Source organism: Apteryx rowi, unplaced genomic scaffold (genome assembly GCF_003343035.1).
Source record: "Apteryx rowi isolate R43461 unplaced genomic scaffold, aptRow1 scaffold_2, whole genome shotgun sequence".
Lineage (NCBI taxonomy): Eukaryota > Metazoa > Chordata > Aves > Apterygiformes > Apterygidae > Apteryx > Apteryx rowi.
Window position 1 is genome coordinate 8,238,774 of NW_020448307.1, and position 24,045 is coordinate 8,262,818.

The following is a 24,045-nucleotide window of genomic DNA, read 5'->3' on the forward strand; positions in this document are numbered from 1 at the left end:
GGGGCCTTGAGCGCGAGGATGGCTCCAAGGCAGCGCCAACCGCTCAGCCGTCGTCTCTTCGCGCTTTAAGCGGATGCGAGTGGTCAGGTTTTTGCCCTGCCGCCGCGTTCCCGTGTCCTGGCGGCCGCAGCAGTCCATTGCGGCCTCCGCGGCAAAGCCGAAAAAAACCCCTTGTCCCCCTGCCCTTGACGAGCACGGAGCTGAAATTATAACTGCAGGTTAATTTTTAGTGCTTTTATGCCATTCCTGATGCAAAGATTTTTGATTTTCCCAATTCAGAGGTGCCACACGGAAAATGTACAGCTAAGTTTTCGCATGTGGGTTTCACCAGAGCACTAGAATTACAGTAAAAAAATGCAGAGCAAGGTTTTGGGAATTGAGCAACACCGTTGTTGGCTGATGCTTCTCGTGTAGGACCATCGCGAACCATACATTTGCCCTCCTTTGCGATGACTGGAGGAACTTGTAGTATTGCCCTTTTTTAGTTCTCCCAAATAAAAGTTGTGTTGTCTATTTTTACTGTAATTCTAAACCAGGCCTCTCATTTATACAGGCTAACAGGATCTTGTATGTGATCCGTGGGGCACTATTGAACATGGAGGCAGTTGCTTCTGAATGAAAGAACTTGCTGAAGCTGGGAACAGCATCTGCTGGATCATGTGGGATCCAAGGCCCAGAGCCCTGTTTCTGCTTTTGTATAAAATTTGGTAGAAAAAAAAAATCTTCTCAGCTTTGGAGATGTTTTGCCAGCTGCAAATCCTGTTGCCATCTATTTTCAGACTGGTAGAACACACGAACAATAAGGGAGCCTGGTTGTAGCTGTCACTTTGTAACAGCAGACAAAATGGATTTCAGATGGCTTTGAAAATGTAATTTTTGTTGGGTCTCAAATCTCAGTCTCTGAATGTGGAAACACAGGCTTACAAAGAATAATTATCTTGAGAGAGCTAGTGCTTCACTTTTGAATGGAACAAAGACATTAAGTAAAAGCTGAGTTACAGTTTGGATTAATGAGTTACAAAAACATAGAAGTATCGGTTCAGATCTGCTTTTTAAAGATTCATAGTTGCAAATAAGTTCTTTGTCATCAGATTGGAGGGTTAGAAATAGATACTTCAAAGCACTCTCTCGAATAATGTAAACTTAATTAAGTTCAGCTTTTCTGCAAAGATAAAATTTGAGAGGTGTGAAGTTAGTATAGCCAAGAACTTCATATTTTCATGGTACATAGAAACTATTGTCACATGCGATAAACAGTTTTCATGTTTTAACAGCATGGACAGAGTTCAGGACCAAAATTTTTGCAAAGGTTAGAGACTGCATTTTAGCTATTGTGGTTTTTGTTCATTGTGCAGTCAGTGGAATGAAATCTGTTGAGGTTGGAAAATTTTACTGTCATAGGTAAAGAATGATGCATGTATTAAAAAATTACAGTTGCTTCCTGACAATTGTACAACCTACAGTACAATACTCTTGGAGAAATAAAGTTACCGTCTTCAGTATGTTTTTGAATGAGGATGTAATGTTTTTCATCATGTAAAATGCAACGATTTTCTTTCAGAGATTTGAACTCGATGTTCTTTTTGTCAGACAGTTTGGCTCCCTGGCTTTAGCACACACTTTAATGCGTGTGCTATGCCTATGTATCATTAGAGAGTCAAATTGTTAGAGACTTCTTAAATTGGCCCTATATATCTCCTAGAGCCCAAAATTTAGAGGTACCAAGTGGAAAGGTATTGGATTCTTCTGGAATTCTGGAGGCCACAGACTTCACAGGTCTCCGTTGCTAATGCATCCACAAAAATCCCCGCTGTCTTCAACTGCTACCCTCAGGCATTTGGGAAGGCAAATTCTTTTTTTTGCTGTATTCTCCCCTCATTTGAGCTTTTATTTTTGATATTTTTAGAGTGGCCAGACACTGACAGCTAGCACTGGTTGCAGAGATGAGGATAGCGTGTTTGAGTAGACGAGCCAGAAGTTTGGGACTCTTGTGCACTGCTCCCACACAGAATAGCTCTAGGAAGAATAGTGGCCACAGTCTCATCTGGAGAAAATAGAGGCACAAATGACAAGTAAAGAAGGTAACCTGCGAACCAAAAAAAATCAGTATTCTTCACCAACTAAAACTCAAAGCATTTCTGGCCATTTGACTAAATCTGTTTCCTATCTCCTAGACTTGTGGGTTCAAATTTGACCAGACTGAAGAACCCAAAGTGCCTGAACATGCCACTCGCCTGTTTCTTGGAAGTTGTCTCACTGGGAGTTGTCTATTTGTACTGTACTTCTTTTTTCTGTAGAACTTGTGTTTTCTTGGCTTATCAATGGTTCCTTTTGCTAGACTAAATGCATTTAAATTTTTAAAAAAGAATGCCTTCATGTAAAGTAATCTAAAGTGAATAAACAATTGTTCTGTCCTGAGTATCTTTAGCTTGAATAATACTTAGTACTTTTAGTGCTTTTCATTTTCCCAAGCATTTTGTACACACTAATCTCTACAATCCTGTTGTGATGTTGGTAAGCAATTAAGTTTTTAGTTTCCCAGTGGGAATGTTTGGTACAGATCTGCTCAAGGCATGTCGTGAGACACCTGCGCTTCTACAGAACTACTAAATCGGTTTGTATTTCCAGATGTCCTGATACTTTCTTATTTTTAAAACATATTTGGCCTCAAGGGAGTTAGGCAAGTTTCTGCCACAAGGCAGGTTTCTGCCTCTTGCCTCTCCCCTCGGTTTGTTACAATTTGTGTCAGCAAAGCAGCGCTGCATCTCGCTGCTTGGGGATTTTGAGGCACGCAGCTGGAGCTGGCAGGGTACTTCCCCCTCAGGCCTTTAAGACTCAGTGTCACCTGCATACTTTCAGCTTCTGTGGGTGTCGAAATCCTAATTAGATTAAACTGTAAGTCTGGGTCATCGTGAATGGAGTGGCCAGAAAGTTTCTTGTACTTTGTGTGGTCCAGTTACCAGTGAGGCTTAACTTCAGTAGTGAACAGCAGCACTGAAATTTAGACTGCTGTGTTGTTGAGAATTACAGAAGTCAAAACTAGGAGAGTGCCTGTGCACTGCAAATGGACACGGTAGAGAGAAACTTTGCTGCAAATTCTGTTGCTCTTGAATCTGATGGCTTTTTTTGGCATCTGCCTATTTGCATTGAAGAGTTACTGATGGCTTTGTAGCAGTTACTGAAACTTCTGAACTATTTTGGTAGCGTTAACTGATTAGATTGAGGAAAAACCAAAATAGACCACTCCGAAATCAAGTTTTTGTTCTAATTGTGGGCAATTCTCAGTTGTGCCCTGACCACTTTTTTGGCATAGATTCATGTCCATGAATCCTTATTTTTATATTTAACTGAGCAGTTCAGAATTTATTTAATCATCATGCTGTTTTTCAGGTTTTTTTCCTCCTTACTGCTTGATAACCTGAATGAAGTACTGTTATTGCCACTGTGTTATGCAAGGATTTTGGAGGTCATGGGGAAGGAGCCAGGCTTGCAAGGGATTTAGATGTAAATGCCGATTTAAAGCGGAAGTTCTTACTCCATCTCCATAGTGCGCAGTACAATGGGGCTCCATATTCAGCTGGTTCTTGGCACATCTGTAATAAATGATACTTTTTACATAGATATTCTGATTCAAATCTGAACGACTTTTTTGTTGTTTGGGGAGACGGGCAGGTCTTTGCTTTGGTTCCTGTTTGTCTTTTCTAAATCAATTTGTCCAGTCTTAACCGAAGCTGACATACTTTTGACATTACTGTTTTTAGGAGAGGCAGTACGTGTGTGAATGCTTTTAGTTTAGACCTAGGAGTTGTGATGGGTAATAGGCAAACTGCTGCTTGAGGTGTCCGACCTGGTATAGTTGGGACACTGGAGATACAGACCGCTTCAGCAACAGTAGCGAAGTCTGGTTTTCCTTCTCCTATTCCTTACCAGATTAGTAAGGTCAAACTGGTAGGTGGTAGGCAATTAGGAGTCTTAAAGAGAAAATTCTTTTCCAAACTAAGCACCTTCTTAGACAACAATTTCTCGCTCACTTGTGGGTCTAATGAAAATAGCTTTGTTTTGGTCTTCAGGCTTAAGAAGAGGGGGAGCAAAGCTCACTTTAATAAACCTATCGTTTTCCTTTTGACAAATTTGTGAGGGTCATGACTTAAAATCCTTCTGTAACCCCTCAAATCTTGCTGATTGTTAAGCAGAGATGGTGACTAAATGATGCTTTGGCACTGCCTAATAAATATCAAATGTCAGTGGAAACGTACATATTTGTTCAGGACTTTAATTTGGACTCTCTCTGGGAAGTCTCAAACAGCTCTGCGTTTCATATCGGACTGTGATACGCTGGTCTCCATCTGCCTGTTTGTTCTCTCTCAGCACCTTGTTTGACGAGCTGCATTAATACGCAGTAGTTCATTTGGCAAAATTACTAACTGAACTTACTTTACAAGTGAGCTCATGGGGCCTCTTGTGTAGAGCATACATGCTGTTGATGGCAGCCGGTGAGCGGTGTTGGCCGAAGCCGCGGGAGGACGAGAGAGAAGAGCAAACAGCCAAGGCCAGCTTGTACGGTTTTGTCTGATTAGATGAGCTGGGCTTTGTTGTTTGTGGGTAGCGACGTCACAGCAAAAAGCTTTGCATGTGCCCTCTGCTGAACTGTGTCTGGTCATGCTGACTTCCAGGCCATAAGTTTTGCCACTTGCACAACAATTTTGCTCAAAAGTCTCAAATCCAGGATGTGACTTAGCTGGAAGTTGTCACTTCGTAACCTAACTTAAACGTTTATTATTAATGACTGCAACATTGTTGTGTGTTGGTTAGATAGTTGCCTCTCTACACTTTGTAGGGGCCTGTTCTTTCTCCCTTAGGTATTGAAACGAAAACTGACCACGTCAGTGGGCACGGTAACTGTGCAAGCATATTTTCATATTAAAATGCAGTCATGTCTGGCAAGCATGATCCACTTCCATTGCACGTTGTGCAATGTCCCTGGTAAACAAGCATTCCACATGGTATTGCTGCTATCTTATGTAATTACCAACGTTGATTTTGGTGCCAGGCAGTACCATGACTAACTCTGCTTCAACAATAGCCCTTTGAGGGCACCTGAAAAATTATTCTGTAGTCACAGCAGTCAGATGGTCGTGCAGGGTTGTATAGAGAGAGTCTGTTTATGCCACAAATAAAGGATTATACGTAGAGTGTATGCGTGTAAATATTTTTTCCTAATTCTCCTTAGTACATTATTTCTCTTAAAATATAGTTGGAGTAGAAAACTTTTCCTGAGTAAGTACAGCAGTGTTAAGGTCTGGCTTTATAAGAAAGTTTTGTATTGTTCCTTCTTGAGCTTAACTGTCTTGCCCTACTTGCTCGTTGATGGCGCTGATGCTTTCTTCATGGCATCATGGTTCATTGCTGTGAAAATAATTGAATCGCACAGTAAACAAGGAGTTGAAGCACTACCATGAGCGTGGAGTGAGAAGCTGTGGAAGTTTTTGAGCTTGTATTTTGACGTGTGTATGTGTATATGCCTGTATATTTTTTAGGTATGTACTTCAAAAGGTGGAGTTGGGGAGCAAAGAATAGACTTGCAATATAAGAAAAGATGGTGGAATCATCTGTTGGTTTTGGGGTGTTTTTTTTTTTCTTTTGGTCTTCTATCCAAGCACAAGCCCTAGAGTTTGTGCCAGGTGTTCCTACGCTAAGCCAAATGCCCCCAAAATGGAAAGCTTGTTCTGCCAAAAAACTATTAACAATAATCTTGTCACTGTCTATGCTTCAGATCTTATAGTGTGATTGGCTGCATTTGAATTGTGTGTATTTTTTTTTAAGGATGTTTCCAAAATGAATTGTTATCTAGCTTCTTCCAAAGAAGACAGAAAGGCAAATTTGGTTTCGTGGAAGAACCTCACTTCAAAATGCCATGTTAATGTGGACAGGCATGCGTAACTACTAACGGTGTTTCAGCAGTCGTGATTGCTTGGTGTTTATTTGATACTCGCATGCAAAGGCAGATCACTTGCCTTCCTCATTGCTGTCTGTTTCCATAGGCTGCTCAGTGCTGTGGATAAAACAAGGTTGGAGAGCCCGCTGAAACACCAGCGCAACCAGTAATGTACCGATGACTTTGTGTTTTCTAATAAAGGTCAAGTCTCAGAATCTCCCTCTGATTCCACATTGCTCTAAATCGAATGTGACCCAGCGAACTAAAATCTGGATCTGGCTGGTGGATTATAACAAGTTATATCTTGACTGACAAGAATAGGTCAACTTGGTGCCAACCACAAGCTGCTGCTCATTCCTCTGTCTGTATTGGTCACGTTTTCCTAGTGGAGGTAGCATCATTGTAGATGTTTCTTGAAAACTGAGTCAAAACCAGGCACCTCACTTGAAAGCCAGGTTTGAGCTGTATTCACTTGTAGGTAATACAATTCGGTGCAACTGAAAAACAGTACTAAGCTGTAGAAGCACATACAGCAATTCTCTTCTCTTCCTTTAGACTGGAATATAAACAGGAGAATATGAACTGGTCACTGCAGGTTTGTTGAGATTCTTCGACTAGATACTGGTATGGTACAATATTTGGGTCCCTGTTGGTTGCTCTGGAAAACAGCACATTTTTCTTTTTCCCCTGAATCTTGTGTATTAAGAATGACTGTTGTCCTGTAAAAAATGGCTCCATTTTGCTCTGGAGAAGAGGTAGGACTTCCATATGTTGTTTCTGTGTACACCAGTGAACACAGTTGTCTAATCTCTCAAGTCAGGATTCTACTATTCTTAACTGTTTTTGGCCTCAGGAAAGTAGCAACTCCTCTCTGAGCTTCAGTTACCTTGTTTGTGTCAAGGGGTTTGTGTACTTTGACTTTGCTCTTTCACTTTGCAAAGCAGCGGTTGAACAGTTTTTCTCCGGCATATTTGTCTGCATCTCTTGTGGTTTTCTTGGCCTGGTCCAGCATGAGGTGTTGGGCCTAGCAGAATTTTAGGAGTCCACCTATTTGGTCTAGAGAAATATTTTTGTCATGCAGTGGAGTATGGATGGGACTGTGTGCTTTTGGGAGAAGCCTTATGAAGATGGAGCTGTTTTCTTCACTGCCTTTTTTTTCTCCTCCATCTCTCCTTTTTTTGCCAGAGGTTATGTTTGTTCATGCTGTTTTGGGAAAACTAGAGGTGCTTAGAACAGATACCTAATTTATGTGCTGTCCTAGTGCAGCTGGGACGTAAGCCTTTCAGAAAGCAGCTTCCACAAATAAAAGTTACGTGGTTCTGATGCTAAATTAATCCTACAGCAACATGTTTCAAGGGATTCTGCAGTACAGGGCAGCAACAGAGCTTTAATGTTTTGAGGTTCCTAGAAGCTATGGGAAAAACTATGTGGAAAATCTTGCCTAAGGCTATCTTGCATCCCTTTTTTCCTCACAGATGTGTCCTGGTTTTGCTTTGAATTCTGTGTAGGTGATTTCTTGGGAATTACAGTCCAAGTTTGAGTTTTGTTAACTGTCTGCTAGAGATCAGGACTTTGCTTCTGCGGAGAGGGCTGAGGACAAGAGGGATGTGTTCAGGGGCCCTGGCTACTGAGGCCAGCAGCACTGACAATATTTGGAGTTGGCAGGAGTCTTGTGCAGCAAGATGGAGCTGGAGGAGCATGGCAGGAGGTAGAGAAGCTCCGAGCTAGTAGGTCTAGAATTGGAAAAGGGAGAGAAATTCAGGACTGGAGGGCTCCCACAGGAGGGACTGGGTGAGGGACAGGGGGTGGAAGAAGTGTGTGTGTGTGGGGGGGGGGGAAATGCTATGGTGGGATGTGCTGGGAAGCTGCAAGGAGCAAGAATCCCGGAGCTTAAGGAGGATGAGGGGATCCAAGACAAGAAGGGTTGTGATTTACTTAAAACATTCAAGCATCTGAGTGGTTTAATTACTTTGGGGTGCAGCTGCATATGTTTAATTCTGTTCCCCCTCCTCTCTTTCTCTATCCTCTCCTGATCTCCAAAATATGGCACTACTGCTCAGAAGTACAACCTCTCACTTTCAGTCCAGCAAAGGGCTGGGTCTCTTTAAATACCAGTCCCCTTACTTGAACATTTTTTCTTCATGACACTTTTCTCCTGTTTTGATGAAGCGGAATATAGTTTGCTCACTTTATTAAAAATGAATTTCTCTTCCATCCTTCATTTTGACACCTGCCTCACTGCCTAAAAGGAAATAAAATGCTTGTTGGCAAGAATCCACCATTGAGTATATGGGATTGTAAATACTTTCCTCTTCCTAATTACCTTTGAAATATGTTTGTGCCTAACACTTTAATATGAAAAAAATGTGTTGCGTGGCTTCCTGTCTTCCATTTTGCAGTGGCATCCGAAATAGTTTGCACTTTTGGCACATTTCAGAAATAGCAATTGCTATATATTCCCAGCTGTTAGAGAACAAGCTCCTTGCACACTGAAAGAGTAAGAGAATAAAATTTAGAACATGGTTGACAAGAAGGTATTATGCAGGACGGTGTAACGGAGTGAGGGAGGCTGGCGCAAGGGAGAAAACAAAGAGAATTAGCTCCTTGGAAAGAAATGGGTTTAATCAGGAGCAGAAACTATTCAGCTTTTTGTGGCTCTCTTTCTTTAAGTGTTATGGGCGTTCATAGTCTTTTGTCCTAGAAGTAAATGGTTTTGCTGTTTTTCTGTACAAAATCTTTCCCGTACAAACCTGAAGACCAGATGACATAATGCCACAGAAACTGCTGCTGAGCAGCAGCAGGTTCTCTCGGCCCCTTTCCCTAAGTGTCCAGTTACCCAAGGGCTGAATTATATAATGAATGACAGTCCTCATAGCTAACCTTGTTTGCTTGTTCTCAGTACTCCTCCTTGTTTCAGAAACTTCCTCTGGTAGTTTCATTATGTTCTTGGAACTGGAATTAAGAGGGAGGAGCTGGCTGGCAAGGATACCTATTCCTGTGTTTCACTTCTGGGCCTAAAAGTGTAGGGAGTCAGCAGGTCAAAGGAAAAAAAAAAAAAAACTATTGGAGGAGTATGCTTTGAAAAATGGTGAGATGTTAGGAGTGAAATGTCAATCAGACGTAATTTGAAAATTCCGATCTCCATCTGTTTGCAGTGCAGATAAGCTAGATTAACTTCCTTGTCCTGTCCCTTTCATATCAGAACTTGCTTAAAGTAGTTCAGGAATAACAGTTTTCAATGAAATTTTGAAGCCTTAAGAGTTTGTCCGTTAAAACTGGACTCTACAGTATGTGTGTTAATACCCTATTGTGTGTAAATGAGGACTAGCTGATTGCTTAATGGTGTTTGTGTATTATCTGCTGTTACGCAGGTGTTCATCTTATAAAATGTGTTAATAACTGGTTGGTATTTGTAGGTATCGGTTTATTCGTCCTACTTTGAATCTATATTTGCACCTTGAACTCGCATTCAGGGCCAAGCTTTGATAGCTACATATTCTGTGTTTGCTTTCCACGTGTAAACTTACATTAGCAGGATCACTTATTTTAGTTTACACACGCTTCAAAGGTTGGGTCCTGATTCAGGACAGCATTCCTGATCAAGATTGTTCTTAAACCTGCACTCTAGGCACAACCGTGTTATTGAACCAAGGCTCAGATTCTGCAATGCATGTCTGATTTGTTCTCATGAACCCCTCTTCCTGGAGCTTTCTTTGTAGGGACCTTCAAAGAAGCTGGGTCTTTGATCAGTAATACTTCATACTTTTATGGCGCTTTTTGTCTGTAAATTTCAATGATGAAAAGTGGGCAAATGCCATCAGGTGCCACTCTGCAAAATGAAGAAGCTGAGGAAGGAAGATTTAATTGACTGGAACAAAAATTACACAGTGAGTCAGTGCCGGGAGCGGAACAGAATTCAGGTCTGTTGGCTCCCCCTTTGGCATCGCATCCATGGGATCACAGTGCAGCTCTGTCCCAGAAGCTGTCCTGAGCTGCTCTCTGCACATTATGTTCTCATCTGCCATCAGACAGGAAACATAGAAATTTCATTTAAACAAAGAATTGACAATTGCGAAGTGAAGCATTCAGAGTCAGTAATTCCTACTTTGTTTCCCTCCTGCTGATTTCCTCTCATTGTTTCCCACTCTATAAAACAGGGGTGATGGATTTCACCTGCTTTGTTGGAGGAATAATTGCTTTTCATCTATGCTGTATTATGTAAGAGCTAAGTGTTCTTCCAGGGTTGTCAGAGCAGTAACTTGCCTTTTGATGGGAAGAAAAGCAGCATGTTCTAAAGAAAGGATTTCAGAATGAAATCTTGAGCTAATATTTCTCCCTAAAAAGGGAAGAATTAATGCTTCCGATGGATGTTAAAGGTATTAGGATAAGGCATTTGTCAATGCCCTATGAAATATGTTTTAGAGTGAATTTACGGGTGCTGAGAAATTCCTCTTTGACAGATTTGTAGACCAAGATTCCGTATTGGTGTCCAGAATGGGTGCAGCAGGGGCCATAAGAAGTTGAATAAGCAGAGGCAGTTGGAAGTCACTGCTTTTTAAAAGTCAGTAAGAGAAGTTTTACTTAAAAAGACGTGCCGTTCTTGAAGTTTTCCTAATTAAAAACAAAACAAAATAATCCTAGAGAGTAGTTCTGACAGAAGTTTTACTCCATAAATCTTGTTGTTTGGCTTTAGTGCTCTTTTCCAGATTCCTGGGAGAAACAGACCCTCTCTCATCATGACATTATTTTGGAGGTTTTCTTCTTTCAGCTCTTCCCTTGGTTCCTGAAAGAACGCCTGGGTAGTCTAGAGGCTGGAAACAGTATTTTCTTCCTCCAGGATATGCCTCATTTACTCTCTTTTTTTTAGTGCACTTTCTCTTTGCTCCTTGAGTCTCTCCATAACAGCCCTTCAGATAGGTTCCCTCTCTCCGTTGTTTAGGAGTCTTTAGTGCTCATACTCAGAGATTGCATCTTCTCTCAAGCCCCTGCTTTTTTTTAATGTAGAGGTTTACTCCAAACTGCTGATCAGACCAGTTCTGACTTTTTGTTGCAGCTTTCAGACATCTGGGCTACCCAGTCCTGCCCACAAAAATCTCTGGGTAGTCTGCTTGGGTGTCAGCAGTCCAGCCATGTACTCATTCCTCTCCTCTCTCCCGGGAGTTCCTGATAATGTCCAACCCCTCTCCGGGTCTCTAGGCAGAGGGGAGTCTTGCTCCACTTGTTCCTTTATCATCTTTGTCCCAGATGCTAACCCTTCTCCAGGACCATCTTCTTTACTGCTTGGTTATTTCACAGTTCTGTCTTTAGGCACCTGGAATGGGGTAGCTGGTCTTTCAGGCCATCTCTGCAAACCCTAGGAGTCAGCCCGCTGTTACACTGTTAAATAAAATCAATTTAGCTTTTTTCTTGCTGATCTTGGTCACATTAGTTCCGGGTATGGTTTTAACAACTGTGAACAGAAACAGCTCCCCCCCCCAAGTTCAGACAGATGACTGGGATTTTATTTGTGTTTTTTATTTTTTTTAAGTAGATGGTCTTTTATTAATTGAAAGAGCACTATGTGTGCAAACCTGACTCAGCTGTGCTGTTTGTTCTACCTTTTGCATTTCGCTCAGCTCGAACAGTCACATTGAAAACTAAATTGGTGTTTTTAGATTTGCCCATTATACGAAAGTAACAGCTTTGCTTTTAAAGATCTTACTGTGAGTGTCTAATGTGCTTCGTGGAAAAGAACAAAGCCGGGAAGGTACGCGCCATGATAGAGGTACCTGCCTGCGTTCGGTGGAGTAAAGGCATACGCATAAGCCTGCTTGTTTTTATTTAGAGTTAAATGTCCTCTGAAGAGGTTAAAAGCTACCACAATGACTACCCGTGGTTGAATGCACAGCAGCTCGTGCAGTTCAGTTGGCACTGCCAGACCTGCTCTTACTGCCCGGTGTTCAAAGGCTGTTCAGGCAGCCTTATTGACAAAGCAGGGCTGAATTGTTCCAAAGTCATTATTTCAGAGCAGTGACCCAAGGAAACAGAGGAACAGTTGCTGCCTATTAAACAACTTTTTTTTTAAAAGCGCTTAGCTGAGTGATTTTTTTCTTTTTTCTTTTTTTTTGTAGGTGTGGTTAGAAACCTTTTGTTCTCCTAGTAGCACTGGAGCATTCTGTATATCTTTCTAATTTTTCATATTTTTTCTAGTACCTCATAATCTCTCTCTTTTTTTTTAATGTCTGTCTCGATTGAAGAAGCACTGAGATTTAAAGTTCTGGGGCAGCAATTTTTTTCCTTCCCAATCTTAGCAGTTACAGCCTTACAGCCTGAGAATCTGTTTTCCTTCGTATTGCTGATGTGGAAAATGGAGAGGTGGAAGGGGAGCGCAGTTGGCGTGTGTTTCAGTGAGCGCTTTTGTAGCCTGGCCCGTTTGCCGAGCTGCTTCGTGTAGCTTTCGAAACACTTCCGTGAGCAGAGATCCCACAGTACCTCCAGCTGTTGGGGAGGCAGGTTGTCTCTTACACATGTTGTACTTCTGATTTTTAAGCTTTGGTTAGGTGATGGACATCTTTGTCCAAGCAACCAGCATATCACCAGGCTATAAATGCTCCTTGACACAGCACAGCATGCCTTCAGTGGGAAGGTTTCTCTAGAAATACCCTGGGGACTAAAAGAAGGGTGTGCTCCTTCTGCCATTAGTCTCCAGCCTGACTGATCTTATTCTGACAACAATCTCTTCCTAGCTTCGTTTTTATTCTGTGAATTCACATGGAGGATAGCAGATGAGGCATCTTACTTCTTTTTTTCCTTCTGCCTCAAAGTTACACTGATGGTTTTTGGGGGGCAGAAAGAAGCTTCCGAGAGAAACACAGTGACTGAATTCTGATCTCCCCTCTGTGACACCCACCTTTGCTAAAATTTTATTGGAGAGAGAAAACTGAGTCTATTCACGCATTCTTTAATGTCAGGTGGACTTAATCCAGCTTGTATTTGTAATGACCAAGTTTCTTCCTGCTTCCAATGTCCTACTTGTAAATGGTGAAGCATTTTATGCAAAGTGCATTGCTAGATTCTAAGTGTTAAGTGGCATCTTGGTTAAGAATCTTAATAGCAGCAAGTATTGAATCACCCATAGTCCATAAACTCCTCTGCTGACTCTCGGGGTGCATCTTCCAGAGGTGGTAGCAGCAGCAGCAGTAATTTGAAGAAAGAAAGTTGTGTGGTAGCCTGTACTATGGACCAGTCGAAATCTGCAGGGCCACTGTTCCAGCTCAGTTCATGTGCGCTTGAACATGTTTCCTAAGGTAGGGTTGAGAGGAGAATTGCTCATTTTCCTCTCTCTCTGTTTTATCCCCACCTTGATTTCCTAAACTGCTAATGCAACTCTTCTGTCATGAAATGGCAAGCTTAAAAATAGGTACAGCTACACAAGTCTTGTGGGAAGAGCTGGTTGTCTCTGTGCATCAGATCTATAGCCCCTATGGGGAACCAAACAGAAGTGACTGAGCCAACCATCTCTGCTCTCTGAATCACGTCTGTAATATAACAATAAAACAGAAGTGTTTGAGGAGGCAGATAGGTGACAATAAAAGGTAGAATAAGAGTGTGTAGAGTGACAAATCCCAAGGTTATGTCCCTGTCTCCAAGCTAAATTAATCCTCCTCAAAATTAAAGATGATTTCTCTTCCGTGACAGCTGAATAGAAATTGTTAGTTGACTGTATTCACCAGTGCCTACATGGAGCAATTAAAGAGGCTGCATGGAGTGATTAAAGAGCACGGTGTTATTCAGAAGGATGTAGCCTAAAATGAGTTTATTTAAAAAGTCTAAATGGTAAATGCTCACAAAGAGGAGAAGACACTAGATGCTTTCTAACCTGTTATCAGCCAGAGCTGCCTGAAGATGACTCTCACTGAAGATAAAATGAATGCTGGGATAGATTTGGCTGCCAAAGGCTGTGGTTCGTAATGAGTGAGTATCTGCTCCTAGAAATGCACCATGCCACAGTTTTCTTACCCATCTGAAAAAAAAAACCAAAAAAACAGTTTAATCGACAGATAAACTGCTTGATCTTATTGTGACATAAAGCACCTTTTTCCCCCCTCCAAGAATGAATTTTCTAAAAGTTAATGTAGCTAATCTGCATGTGCTACTTGAACGTGGCAAGTACAGTGTGTAATGGTAGAAATTCCCTCTTCTGCCTTATAACTCCCAGTTGGTGAGGAGTACTTAATGAACGGACTGTGTAAGCAACGGGCATGCTCTTTCCTGGGTTAGTCAGGAATTGGCGTATGTGTGGAAAAATTGAATTCTTGTTGAATTATTGATATTTGAGGCCTGCGGCCATACTCTGGCTCATTTTTCTTTTGTTTGCAAGAAAGGCTTGATGAATGGGAAAAAACACCACCAACAATATTGCACTTCAGTCTCGCTACTGTTTGCAGGAACCGTGCTACTTGCTGTTAGACTGGCTAAGCACATTCACCAGCGTGTGGGCAGAAGCCCAAGGGGAAACAAGTTTTGAGAACTGTTTTAACCAACTTATATCCCCTTGCATGTTGGCAGGGGAACACTTCTTGGATGAAGTGGTTGTTAAAAGGGCAGCCTAACCTTGTTTTATATTGTAGACTAGAWAGCTTGGCCTACAAATTCAGTGTCAGCTGCCGTGCCAGGTTTCAGAGCTTACTTTCTAGGTATACAAATGGATCAGCGGATTTAGTGATGCAGTCTTGCTTTCAAAGAGGTTCTGAAAAGACAGACTTATTCCTGCTTTCTGACTTATTCAGCTGTCTTGAGAGTGAATTAACCTGTATTGTAAATATGTAAATACTATGTGAGAAGAGGGAAGCCACTGTGTCTTTGCAAATGGCGTAAAAATGTCGAGAAAAATCTGAGCGATATACTGAGTATCAGTGCCCTGCAGCCTCCCACTGAGGTGCAGGCTGCCACTGAAGATGGGGTTTCATTTCTCTGCTCCTTTGTGCTGTATAGTTTAAAATTGGGATGATGTTTGAGCGAGTGGTTTTGCTGATCACGGAATTGGTCCTAGCTTGACAGGGGATTGTGCTTTGTTTCTTCAAAAAAACAGCCCATCCATTTGGGTATGTGTCGTGGATGCCTTGCCTTTCTCTTTTTTTGGTTTTCTGTTTCTTTGAGCAGTGATGTGTCTTACCAAGAAGGAAGCAATCRGGGATGTAGATTTAACTGACCCTAAACACCCTTTGGGACAGTTCAGACTACAAGGCTTCACCAGTTGGCTTTTTCTTATTCAGAGTTTCTTATCCCTGTATCTTGGAAAGCCCTAGGAGATCTCCCCCACACTCTTTTCCTCTCTTCAGGAGACACTTATATGTGATGGATTATGATGGAAGAGGTGTCACTGCCTGCTTAGGATGAATGAGCCCTTCTCCAGCACTGGATCTCCAATCTGCAGCACGCTGGAATAYAAACATTGGCTCTGCAGTTCTCCAAATTTCTTATTGCTGTAGCTTAAGATAATCTTTACAGTATTTTCAAAAAATATATTTTTGGGGGGATCTGTACTCGGTAATACCTTCTTTGTCCTATTTAGTCAAATCTGCTGAAGAATTTTCAATTCTTTGGTTAACTTAATAGTGAACTTACATAGTGAACTTACATTTTTCGCTGTAAAATATGCTGTACGTGCAAGTCACTTCAAGTAGACTTACTTGTAAATGAAGCAAATTGGTTCAGTAGAACTAGTTCAATTCTTTTTTTGAATAGATCTCAAAGTTACTGATGTTTAGTAAAAATGAGGTGGTTTTTCAATGTGCACTGGACTAGCTACTGAGAATGAGTAATGTCACCAGGAATTAGTGACCTCAACTTCAAATGTGGGGTCTGTTGAAAAATAGATGCCTCTTCCAAAAGCTGGTTAACGCAGGAGGTRGAGAATTAAGTGTTATTTCAACACCCACATTCTTCTGTATGAATCACAGCCATGGACCCTCACTGCTGCGACAAGATGACATGATGCATTTACGCTGTCATTGACCTGCCAAAGGTGGAATGTCAGCCCTGATACCAATTTTTTAATCATCTTTGACATCTGAAATGTAATTTGCTGTAACTGAATGATCATGTCTTCTAGGCACCTTCCTCCTGTACATGCTGCAGAACTACCTACCTATACCACCAGTATGCTTCAGAAAGAAGACTAATGTTTCAATATTCAGTTTTTCTTGGGAGTAATATAGTCTGCTTAAAGAACAAAAATGTTTTTTCCCCTTTTGTAAGCATGAAAGCTACATTTCTGAATAATTTGAAGAGGGGAAAGGGCGGAAAATTAATCCGTTTGCAGACGTCAGCATTGCTGCCGACTAAGTGTTTTACAGTGCCTAAATTCTGCTCTGTGACCGAGTGCCATATGTAAATGTGTTGCACTTTTACTGGGTTAACTAGAATCTAAAATACAGCCCAAGAGTTACAAAGCAACCTTCTTCCCCTGGCCCCCCCATGAAAGCAATGAGAACAGACCTTGCGGAAAGGTACATGGAAATGTTCCACTGCTTCTCACCCCAAAGGTAGCTTTCAGTGCACCACAGACAAAGCTAAAGCATCTGCTCTCTCTTTGCAGTGACTTGACACAGTGGATCGGGATTATAGGGAGATTTATAAGCTATTGTGGTGAGCTCTGAAAGTCTGGCTTAGGTAACACGGCTAATGCATTGCCCCTTTCTTTCCTCTCCTTCCTGTGCCAGTGAGGGCTCTGCATGCTTGAGAGTTGCTATATGCAATAACTGCTGTAAGCTGAAGGAGGACTTCGTGTTCCTCCTTCTCTGATGTGAACTCCTCGAGATGTCAAGGTTCCCCTTTGCTATGAAGCTGCTTGAATTTAGCCACTGTCTAGTTAGCACTGCTTACAAGTACTGCTTTCTTGTATTGCCTCAAGTTCTTTACTTCTAGCTTGTGAAAGAGGTAACAATATCTTRCAGAGATGTTGCTGTAGCACTTCGTGACCCTCTCTTGAGACAGAATAATACTCAGAGCGGTTTCGGCTCGTGCGTGACCCCTGTGAACAGGACACTGGGCTGCTGCCTGAGTGCCAGGTTGCTGACAGCGTGGTGCAGCAAGATGCTGTTCGCCTGTGCTGCCGCCGTGTCTGCTCTTCGTGCTCTGCTTTACCTTTTCTTTGTTTCGTCTGTGAGCCAGATCCTAGTGCCCTGACTCATGGCTGGCAGGGAGCTGGGTGGCACCGTGTGTGTTTTAAAAGCCCCCAAAGGGTGGAGGAGAACGCTTTGTATGTGTGTGTCTGTTTAAATTCATACGCTGTGCCTGTCAGTGAAGTATTTGCTTGGATCTTGAGAATGCAACGACGTGGCTTTGTGCGCTCTGTGAAAAACACAGAGCCTCTATAGGAGCTTAAGCTAGTCTCCTGATATGTTTCTGTACAAGAGTTAGATTCATATGAATCTTCTCTGAACAAGAAACTTTTCAGGTTAGATTAAATGTTGGCAACTCTTCCCTAAAAGTCTACTTAGTTATGTGCTATCTTTTTTCCTCCTTGTCTTATAAGGCATTTCCTACAGCAGTTTGAAAGCGGCACTAGAATGTCTTTGAAATGCTTCATCCATTTATCTGTAACTTACTAGTGTGATAAGCTACCTCTGTTTCCATATCTTGAAATAATTCCACTAGTCTCCTATGACATATTATGGAGTCTCTGAAATTATTTTTAATGGTTTCACACTCATGTAAACTCAATAGTAAGTGGAAAATCAATAGTAGGTGGAAAACTAAACTCTAGAAGATGCATTCCCAAGGGTAAGGATCCTGTCAGTGTTGTCGTCTTAGCTATAGAACCCACCTCATGCCAGTGGCAAGCTACCAAGCCATGCCGGCATAATCCGGTACCGGATAGGGAAGAGAATCCTTACTTATTAAGAGAGGAATAGTTTCCCAGAAAATTTGTTGTAAGGACAGGTGTATAGGCTGCCGTGGGTGCTTTGAAGTGAACTACAAAGCTTGCAGCTTGTGGCTGTGAGGTGGGCTTCTCTGGCTGTTGAAGCCCCTTTCAGGCTCCAAGGATATCAGTCAGGATTTATCTGTTCAGGGAGGTAGTACTCTTCAGTGAAATGATGTATTTAGTACTTCACTTCCTTAAATATTTCCAAGAAATACTGATGCTTGAAACTTTGTAGGTGTTTATAAAGTGTGCCCTGACAGGAAGCTCTACCTCTGGCAGCTCCTGCTGAGGGGTGAACTCATCCCCATTTGCAGGGCAGCCATTTGAAGTATCCACTCTAGGAAAAAAAACGGTATTTGGGTAGACGTCATCTGCCCTCTTTGTCACCCATGTTGCACTGTCTATCAGGTAGATTTGAAAGGAAAGTCAGGAATCACCCCAGGGCTGATGATGTCAACTTGCTTCATTCTGTTGGGTTTGACCTACCATTGCCTCTGCTTAGCCAGCCTCAGACATAGTTGTTCGTCCCGTTCAGATGAGTGGTACTGCATCTGACTGTGGCTGGTGAAGCACTTCGATGCTTTCTATAGCTCTAAGAAATCCTGAAAACTGAACAGGAARAGCATATATCTCTATAGAAAGAAAAATGTTTGAAAAGCAACAGCCCATTTTAGTCTGGATATAGTTTGGACTTCCAATATTGAAGTCCATCTGTTACTTAATAGCACTTTGCATGTGCCGTCCTTTTGGCTCCATTGAGGCATGCCAATCCACAGTTTTAGCTTGCCATCCGCTTGTGCAACTGCAAGAAGATGAGACGAAACATGTAATTTCGGTGTTTCTGAGAGCTGTTGCACACCTGGCAATCAGACAGCCGTAGTTCAGCCTCAGACCTCATTTAATTGTTCTAAGGTTTGTGGATTCTCTGCTTGGGCCCTTTTAAGAACCATCCTAGTGCTGCTGCTCTTCAAAATGCTGTCTGACCAGTTGGTCGACATTTCAGTCAAGGAGGTGAGAGAGTTTCTGGTTATGTCCTTTCAACACTGGGCATGAAAAAGGAGTGTTGTAGCAGTCCCTGATGTTAGTTATGAATGTTGGTTCTGATGAAAGTCAGATTATTAAACAGCCTTTTTTTTTTCTCTGTGGTTGTGACTGGGCTCTCCATTGAGAGAAAAGACAGTAGATACACTAGATGTGTCTAGAATTTGCTTTGTTATATTTATGACAGCCTGTTTCTATCTTTAGCCTGGTATTCTAGTATTCCAAGGTCCAGCCCTCCCTTTATAAGGATATGCAAGACCTGAAGGAAGAGCTTTCCTATTGAAAAGCTTGTTGTTCTCACCCTCCAGCTATGTCGGTTGATTTGACTCAAAGATATTACTTCTCCTTGCAAGTCTTTTCTTCCTTTACTCAGAAAAGCAGTTGCCAAAAGCTAGATATTAAAATAACATGCTAATCATCCTATGGAAACTGCCCATGTGCCTGCTTTCTAAGTGTAAAGTAATGTATCCCTCTGTGAAAGTGGAAAACTGCTACAAATACTACAAGTTAAGAGAGTTCACTTAGCAATTGCTGGGAAATAGTGAACATGCTGTAAATCTGCAACCTAATTTATCTCACAGTCATTTAGGATATGACTACAAGAATACCAAAATGGATATTCTCAGTGTAACAYGGTGTGCCTCACTGTGTTATGAGCTGGCTGGTATTGATTTCCTTTCTGAACATCCAGTCTTGCTCCAGTGTAAGTAATATCTTCCACTGCTTTGAATGTGCCGATATCAGAAATCTGTAAAGCAGCTTTTATGATACAGAGCACAAGGTTCCTCTCTGTTCCTGGAGTATAGATATTCTTCCAAATGACCAATGCTGCTGGGACTTTGAGGCTTATTGGAATTTTTACTGCAGGTGCTTGTAGGAATATCTGGCCCGAGGGCAAGTAAAACCTGTTCCCCTTTCCATAYATACAACTCCATGGCCTCCTCCCTCACACATTACAAATCATCTGTAATGCCTAATCTGCATTTTTTCCTCTTCCCAGGACAGTTTAAGTGATCCCCTAAAATTGCTTTGAGCCCTATGATGTAGGCAAGAAGCTAGTTGCAAAAGGAGAGGAGTTTGCCTGGTGGAGCCTAGAAGTTGATCAGATTTTAACCCTGTGGCTTTCACAGATCTCTGACCTCTTGGGGCTTTAAGGTTTCCTGTTACAATAACTTGTCAACCTCACAGATTTGTATGAGAAGTTTGCTTKATTTAGTGATTTATTAGAATTATTTGTAATTAATTAGGGCTTTGTTTGGGGTTCCATCCTCTACTTACTGCTGGAATCTAATCCCTCTGGTGTCTCACAAACTTACCCTTCAAGCTGTCATTGAATCCCATGCAGTTTTCATCTTCCTTTAATTCCAAGCTTTCTCTCTGTTCCCTGACCATGCCGGCATAGCCATCAATCTCTTTAAAGTGCAACACTGCTGTCCTTTTGGGCTCCCAGCTTTCCTTTCTCTGAACGCTTAAGCCCAACTGCTGTTTCCACTGTCATGGATCAGACTAAATAAATTATGCTTTCTCAGGCTGTGGCCCATACCAGGTCCTTTATGGGAAGATGCCTGGCACCCTGAGGAGTATTGTTCCGTGATCGAAGCATAAACCCCCTTACTCTAGAGCRTGTCTCTTCCAAGCCCTGCAGCACAGATGAATACTTCCACAGGATACTTGTAAAGATCCAGTCCTTCTTATTTTAATCCAGTAGTGTCTTGGACTTAGTGGTATTATGTGTCAGTGAGCAGAAGGTAGCTAACTGTGTGTGTTTCTTTCACTCTTGATTCCRAGTTACTCCTTAGTGTCTGCCCTTATCTAAAAATGTTTTAATTCTGTGAAACATGCATGTTATAGTCTTACGCTGTCCTCCTGGGTTGTTCCGTACTGTTCTTGTATGTGACTCTAGACTAAGTTCAAGGCTGGGATGCTGTTTGCCTTATGTTCTTTGCTTAGCAAGCTGTGTACGCTCACTGCGCTCAGGTATTAACTGYCCTTTAAAGTGTTTTAAGGATCTCATGTGACAAATGTTGCAAACATGCTGTACTGTGCTTACAGAGAGGCTTGAGCCTTGAAGTATAGACCCAATCTTTCTCAAAACTCYAGCAAATTAGATCCAGAGGCTTGCTTAAATCTCTTTCTAGGTCTGCATAACTGGAGTAGAGAAAGAGGGAATATAAAATYGTAGTAGAAGAGATGGGAAGCGGAATAGCAAATGGAGATGGTGAGCTGCCTTTTAAGCTCTTAAAGCCAGGAGATAAATGTGGCTGGGAACCATTGCTCAGCTTTCTATAGTGTCTTGGTCTGGTCAAGAGTTTGATGTTGCTTGTCTTCCTAGCTTATTTTCACAATGTAAAACTCTTTTTTGGTGTCACTTATGTGTTGAAAATAGCAATCTGAGAGGAGAGACTCCTGCTGTGACATCAACTTTCCACTGAGTTATTTAAAAAGCTAGGTATTTTTACTGAATCCTGTGATGGCTCATCATTTTAAAACTAGTAAATACTTCTCGTTATAAGAACAGACTTCCTTTTATAGTATCCACACGCTGCTATTTTTACTGGATCCAGTGTAGAGCTATTTCCTATTTCTAAATGTTCACTAACACTCAAAAGCTCTTGCGTGTTCATGTGCGCTCTGTCTCTCTTTCTCTCTCAGCTTTTTTAGCCTTGTTGATCCATTGTTGTGACTTTAGAGAGACGACGCCAGCTTTCAGCATTTAATGGGCTGTGAGCAGGAAGATCAGCTACTTCCTCCGCCTGGGAGACCATGAAGTCATCAGCCGCTCTGGCTTGCTTTATCATCTGCTGCTGTTGCTTTGGTGTATGTGGAAGGAATGTAAACAGCACTTTCCAGATGTTTGCAGGGAAGCTGCAGATCCATAAATGGACTGTTTCGTTTAGCAATATTACTAATCTGTTTAGGACACGGCGGTGGATGGAGTCACAAAAACATACAGCTCCATGCATATGCTGTGCAGCATGCTCTGTCAGTTATATCACAGGAACAAGAACTGTGTGCAGTTGGCAAGTGGGCTGGCTCTCTCTGCCTGCTTATATGGCCCCATCAGCACTGTATCTGAAAACGCTGCGGATCCTGAACTCATCCTCATGAGACCCTAGAGARGTGTATTCTTCCCATTTCATAGCTGAGGCACTAGGTTGTTGGAACAGTTAAGTGATTTCATAGCATGTTCAGGTGTTGAATGGGATGGTTGAAGTCTCATTATACCACCTCTCTTGCCTTCTCGTACCTTCTCTTCATCCAGCTTCAACTCCTGAACAAAACATAGCAGCAGCGCCCTTCTGATCCCATGCTTGGCAAATGCTGTTTTGTTCACCTTGTGTGCCTCCAAGTTGTATCGATGATCTAATCGGACGCAGAGTAAAGGAGAGAAAGCTGATCTCGTTTTTGAACTCTCAATATAGCATTTGATGTAGTAGGAAGTACTGAATAAACATGGAGGTGTTTCATCTTGCTGCAGTATAGAATGGGAATTTGGAACGCAGTGTCTCTCATGCCCCTCCTGGGCTGGAAAAAAGCATCCAATTTTACTCACTAGCAGTATGTCCAAAAAAAGTCTATTTGGGGGGAGAACCAGTCACTTCCCACTTTAGGGTGTGTGTGTTTTTAATGCATTAATTAATTTTTATTGAGTGGTGGAAAAACTGATGTCAGAGCTGCATTGCAGCTGGCCATGGAGGAACACAAGGTGGTAGGAAATAATACATCTAACATCAGAAGGGCAATGAAAGTTTAACCATGGAGAGTTTAAAATAGCAAAGCTGAGCCGGGTGGATATTAAAAGATATGACTGAATCAAAACAACAGTCTAATATTAAACTGGATTTTGCAGGGGGAATAGCAGACTTTTTCAGTTAATTTCTCTTGTGTATGCGGTGTCCAAGGGCAGGTTTCTTATCTCAACACCTTGATTTCTGACGTTGGTATTGGCAATCCCTGGCTGCCCAGGGTACAGACTGCAAGCTGCAGCGTAGATCTAGGGGTTGTCTGTCTGTCTGTCTTTCTCTCTCTCTCTCTCTCTCTTTTTTTTTTTTTTTTTTTTTACCAGGCTTAGTTCTTTATATTCAGGAGCCTGTAGAGTATCCTTTTCCTTTTACGGTGGTCTGTGTAAACTTGTCCAGCATGACTTATCCCCTGGCATCATGAACAGTTCAGATTGCAAAGATCCATGAAAACAAGGCAGAGGGAGGTAGAGGGAAGTGCTTTGGAAATTGGAGCCAAAAAGCAGCGTGATTACATAATTGTACAGAAGAAAATGGTTTTTTTTGTTTTGTTTTGTTTTCCATCTCATAACCTTCTGTGAACTGAAAAATGCTATTGGAAAGCCGAATGGAAAAACTTCAGTATCTTTCATCGCTGTGGGGACATGAAATGTATTGAAATGTTCCACCTGTTTTATGGCTGTTACTTTTCCTCTTTCAGGTTTGACATCTACAGGAAGGTGCCAAAAGACCTTACACAGCCAACCTACACAGGGGCTATTAGTAAGTAGCACTTCTCTTTGCTATCCTTGCGTACCCCTGGTCTAAAATTAAAGATCCTTTGGCCTCTCTGTCTTAGAGGATATTTTTAAAGGGATATTAAATGCTGGAAAGGGTATCCTTTATTGCTGAGACAGCTCATTTTGCCCAATCTGTCAAGTTGTACTAAACGATGGAGTAGTCTGCATGGATTCAGAATCTTAATAACAAAAAGTGGTAAAGATATGTTGTTATGAAAGGGAGCTCTTAAAAGCTAAAGCTGAAATACCCACTGTGCTAGCTACTGAAGTGGCTAGAGAGCTTTTTGCTAGTGTCTTCTGTGAACAGGAGCTGTAGGTCTGCTCTAAACACTGGGTGGGGAGGGGAGAACTGCAGGATTTTTTAATTCTCTCTGATTGTTGGGCATCCCCTCAGTCAGGGTGAAAAACAGCTGAAGACAGTTGCATTCACATCTTGCTTGCCAAAGAGACTTAAGTTCTGATGTCTAGGGCCTGGGTGGGGAGGGAGCAGGATGGATGGCAACACACAAGTGGCCAATGGTGAATATGAATTGGGAGACAGACTTCTGTGACAACGTGCTCGGGGGATTCATCTGGTATTGTAGCTGGGATAAATGAGCAGAGGCTTTATTTTGCTTTTATTTGTCATGTTTTTAAAGAAGA

General features: G+C 41.9%; 1 protein-coding gene across 1 annotated transcript in view; it reads left to right on the forward strand.

Moving 5' to 3' along the window:
- Positions 1-542: 542 nt before the first annotated feature.
- ERGIC1 (endoplasmic reticulum-golgi intermediate compartment 1) overlaps positions 543-24,045 on the forward strand; it is a 59,999-nt gene continuing 36,496 nt past the window's right edge. The window contains exons 1-2 of the mRNA XM_026063105.1: positions 543-869; positions 23,325-23,386. Coding sequence (XP_025918890.1) covers positions 856-869; positions 23,325-23,386 — 76 coding nt within the window. The 5' untranslated portion in view covers positions 543-855. The remainder of the gene's footprint in view (positions 870-23,324; positions 23,387-24,045) is intronic.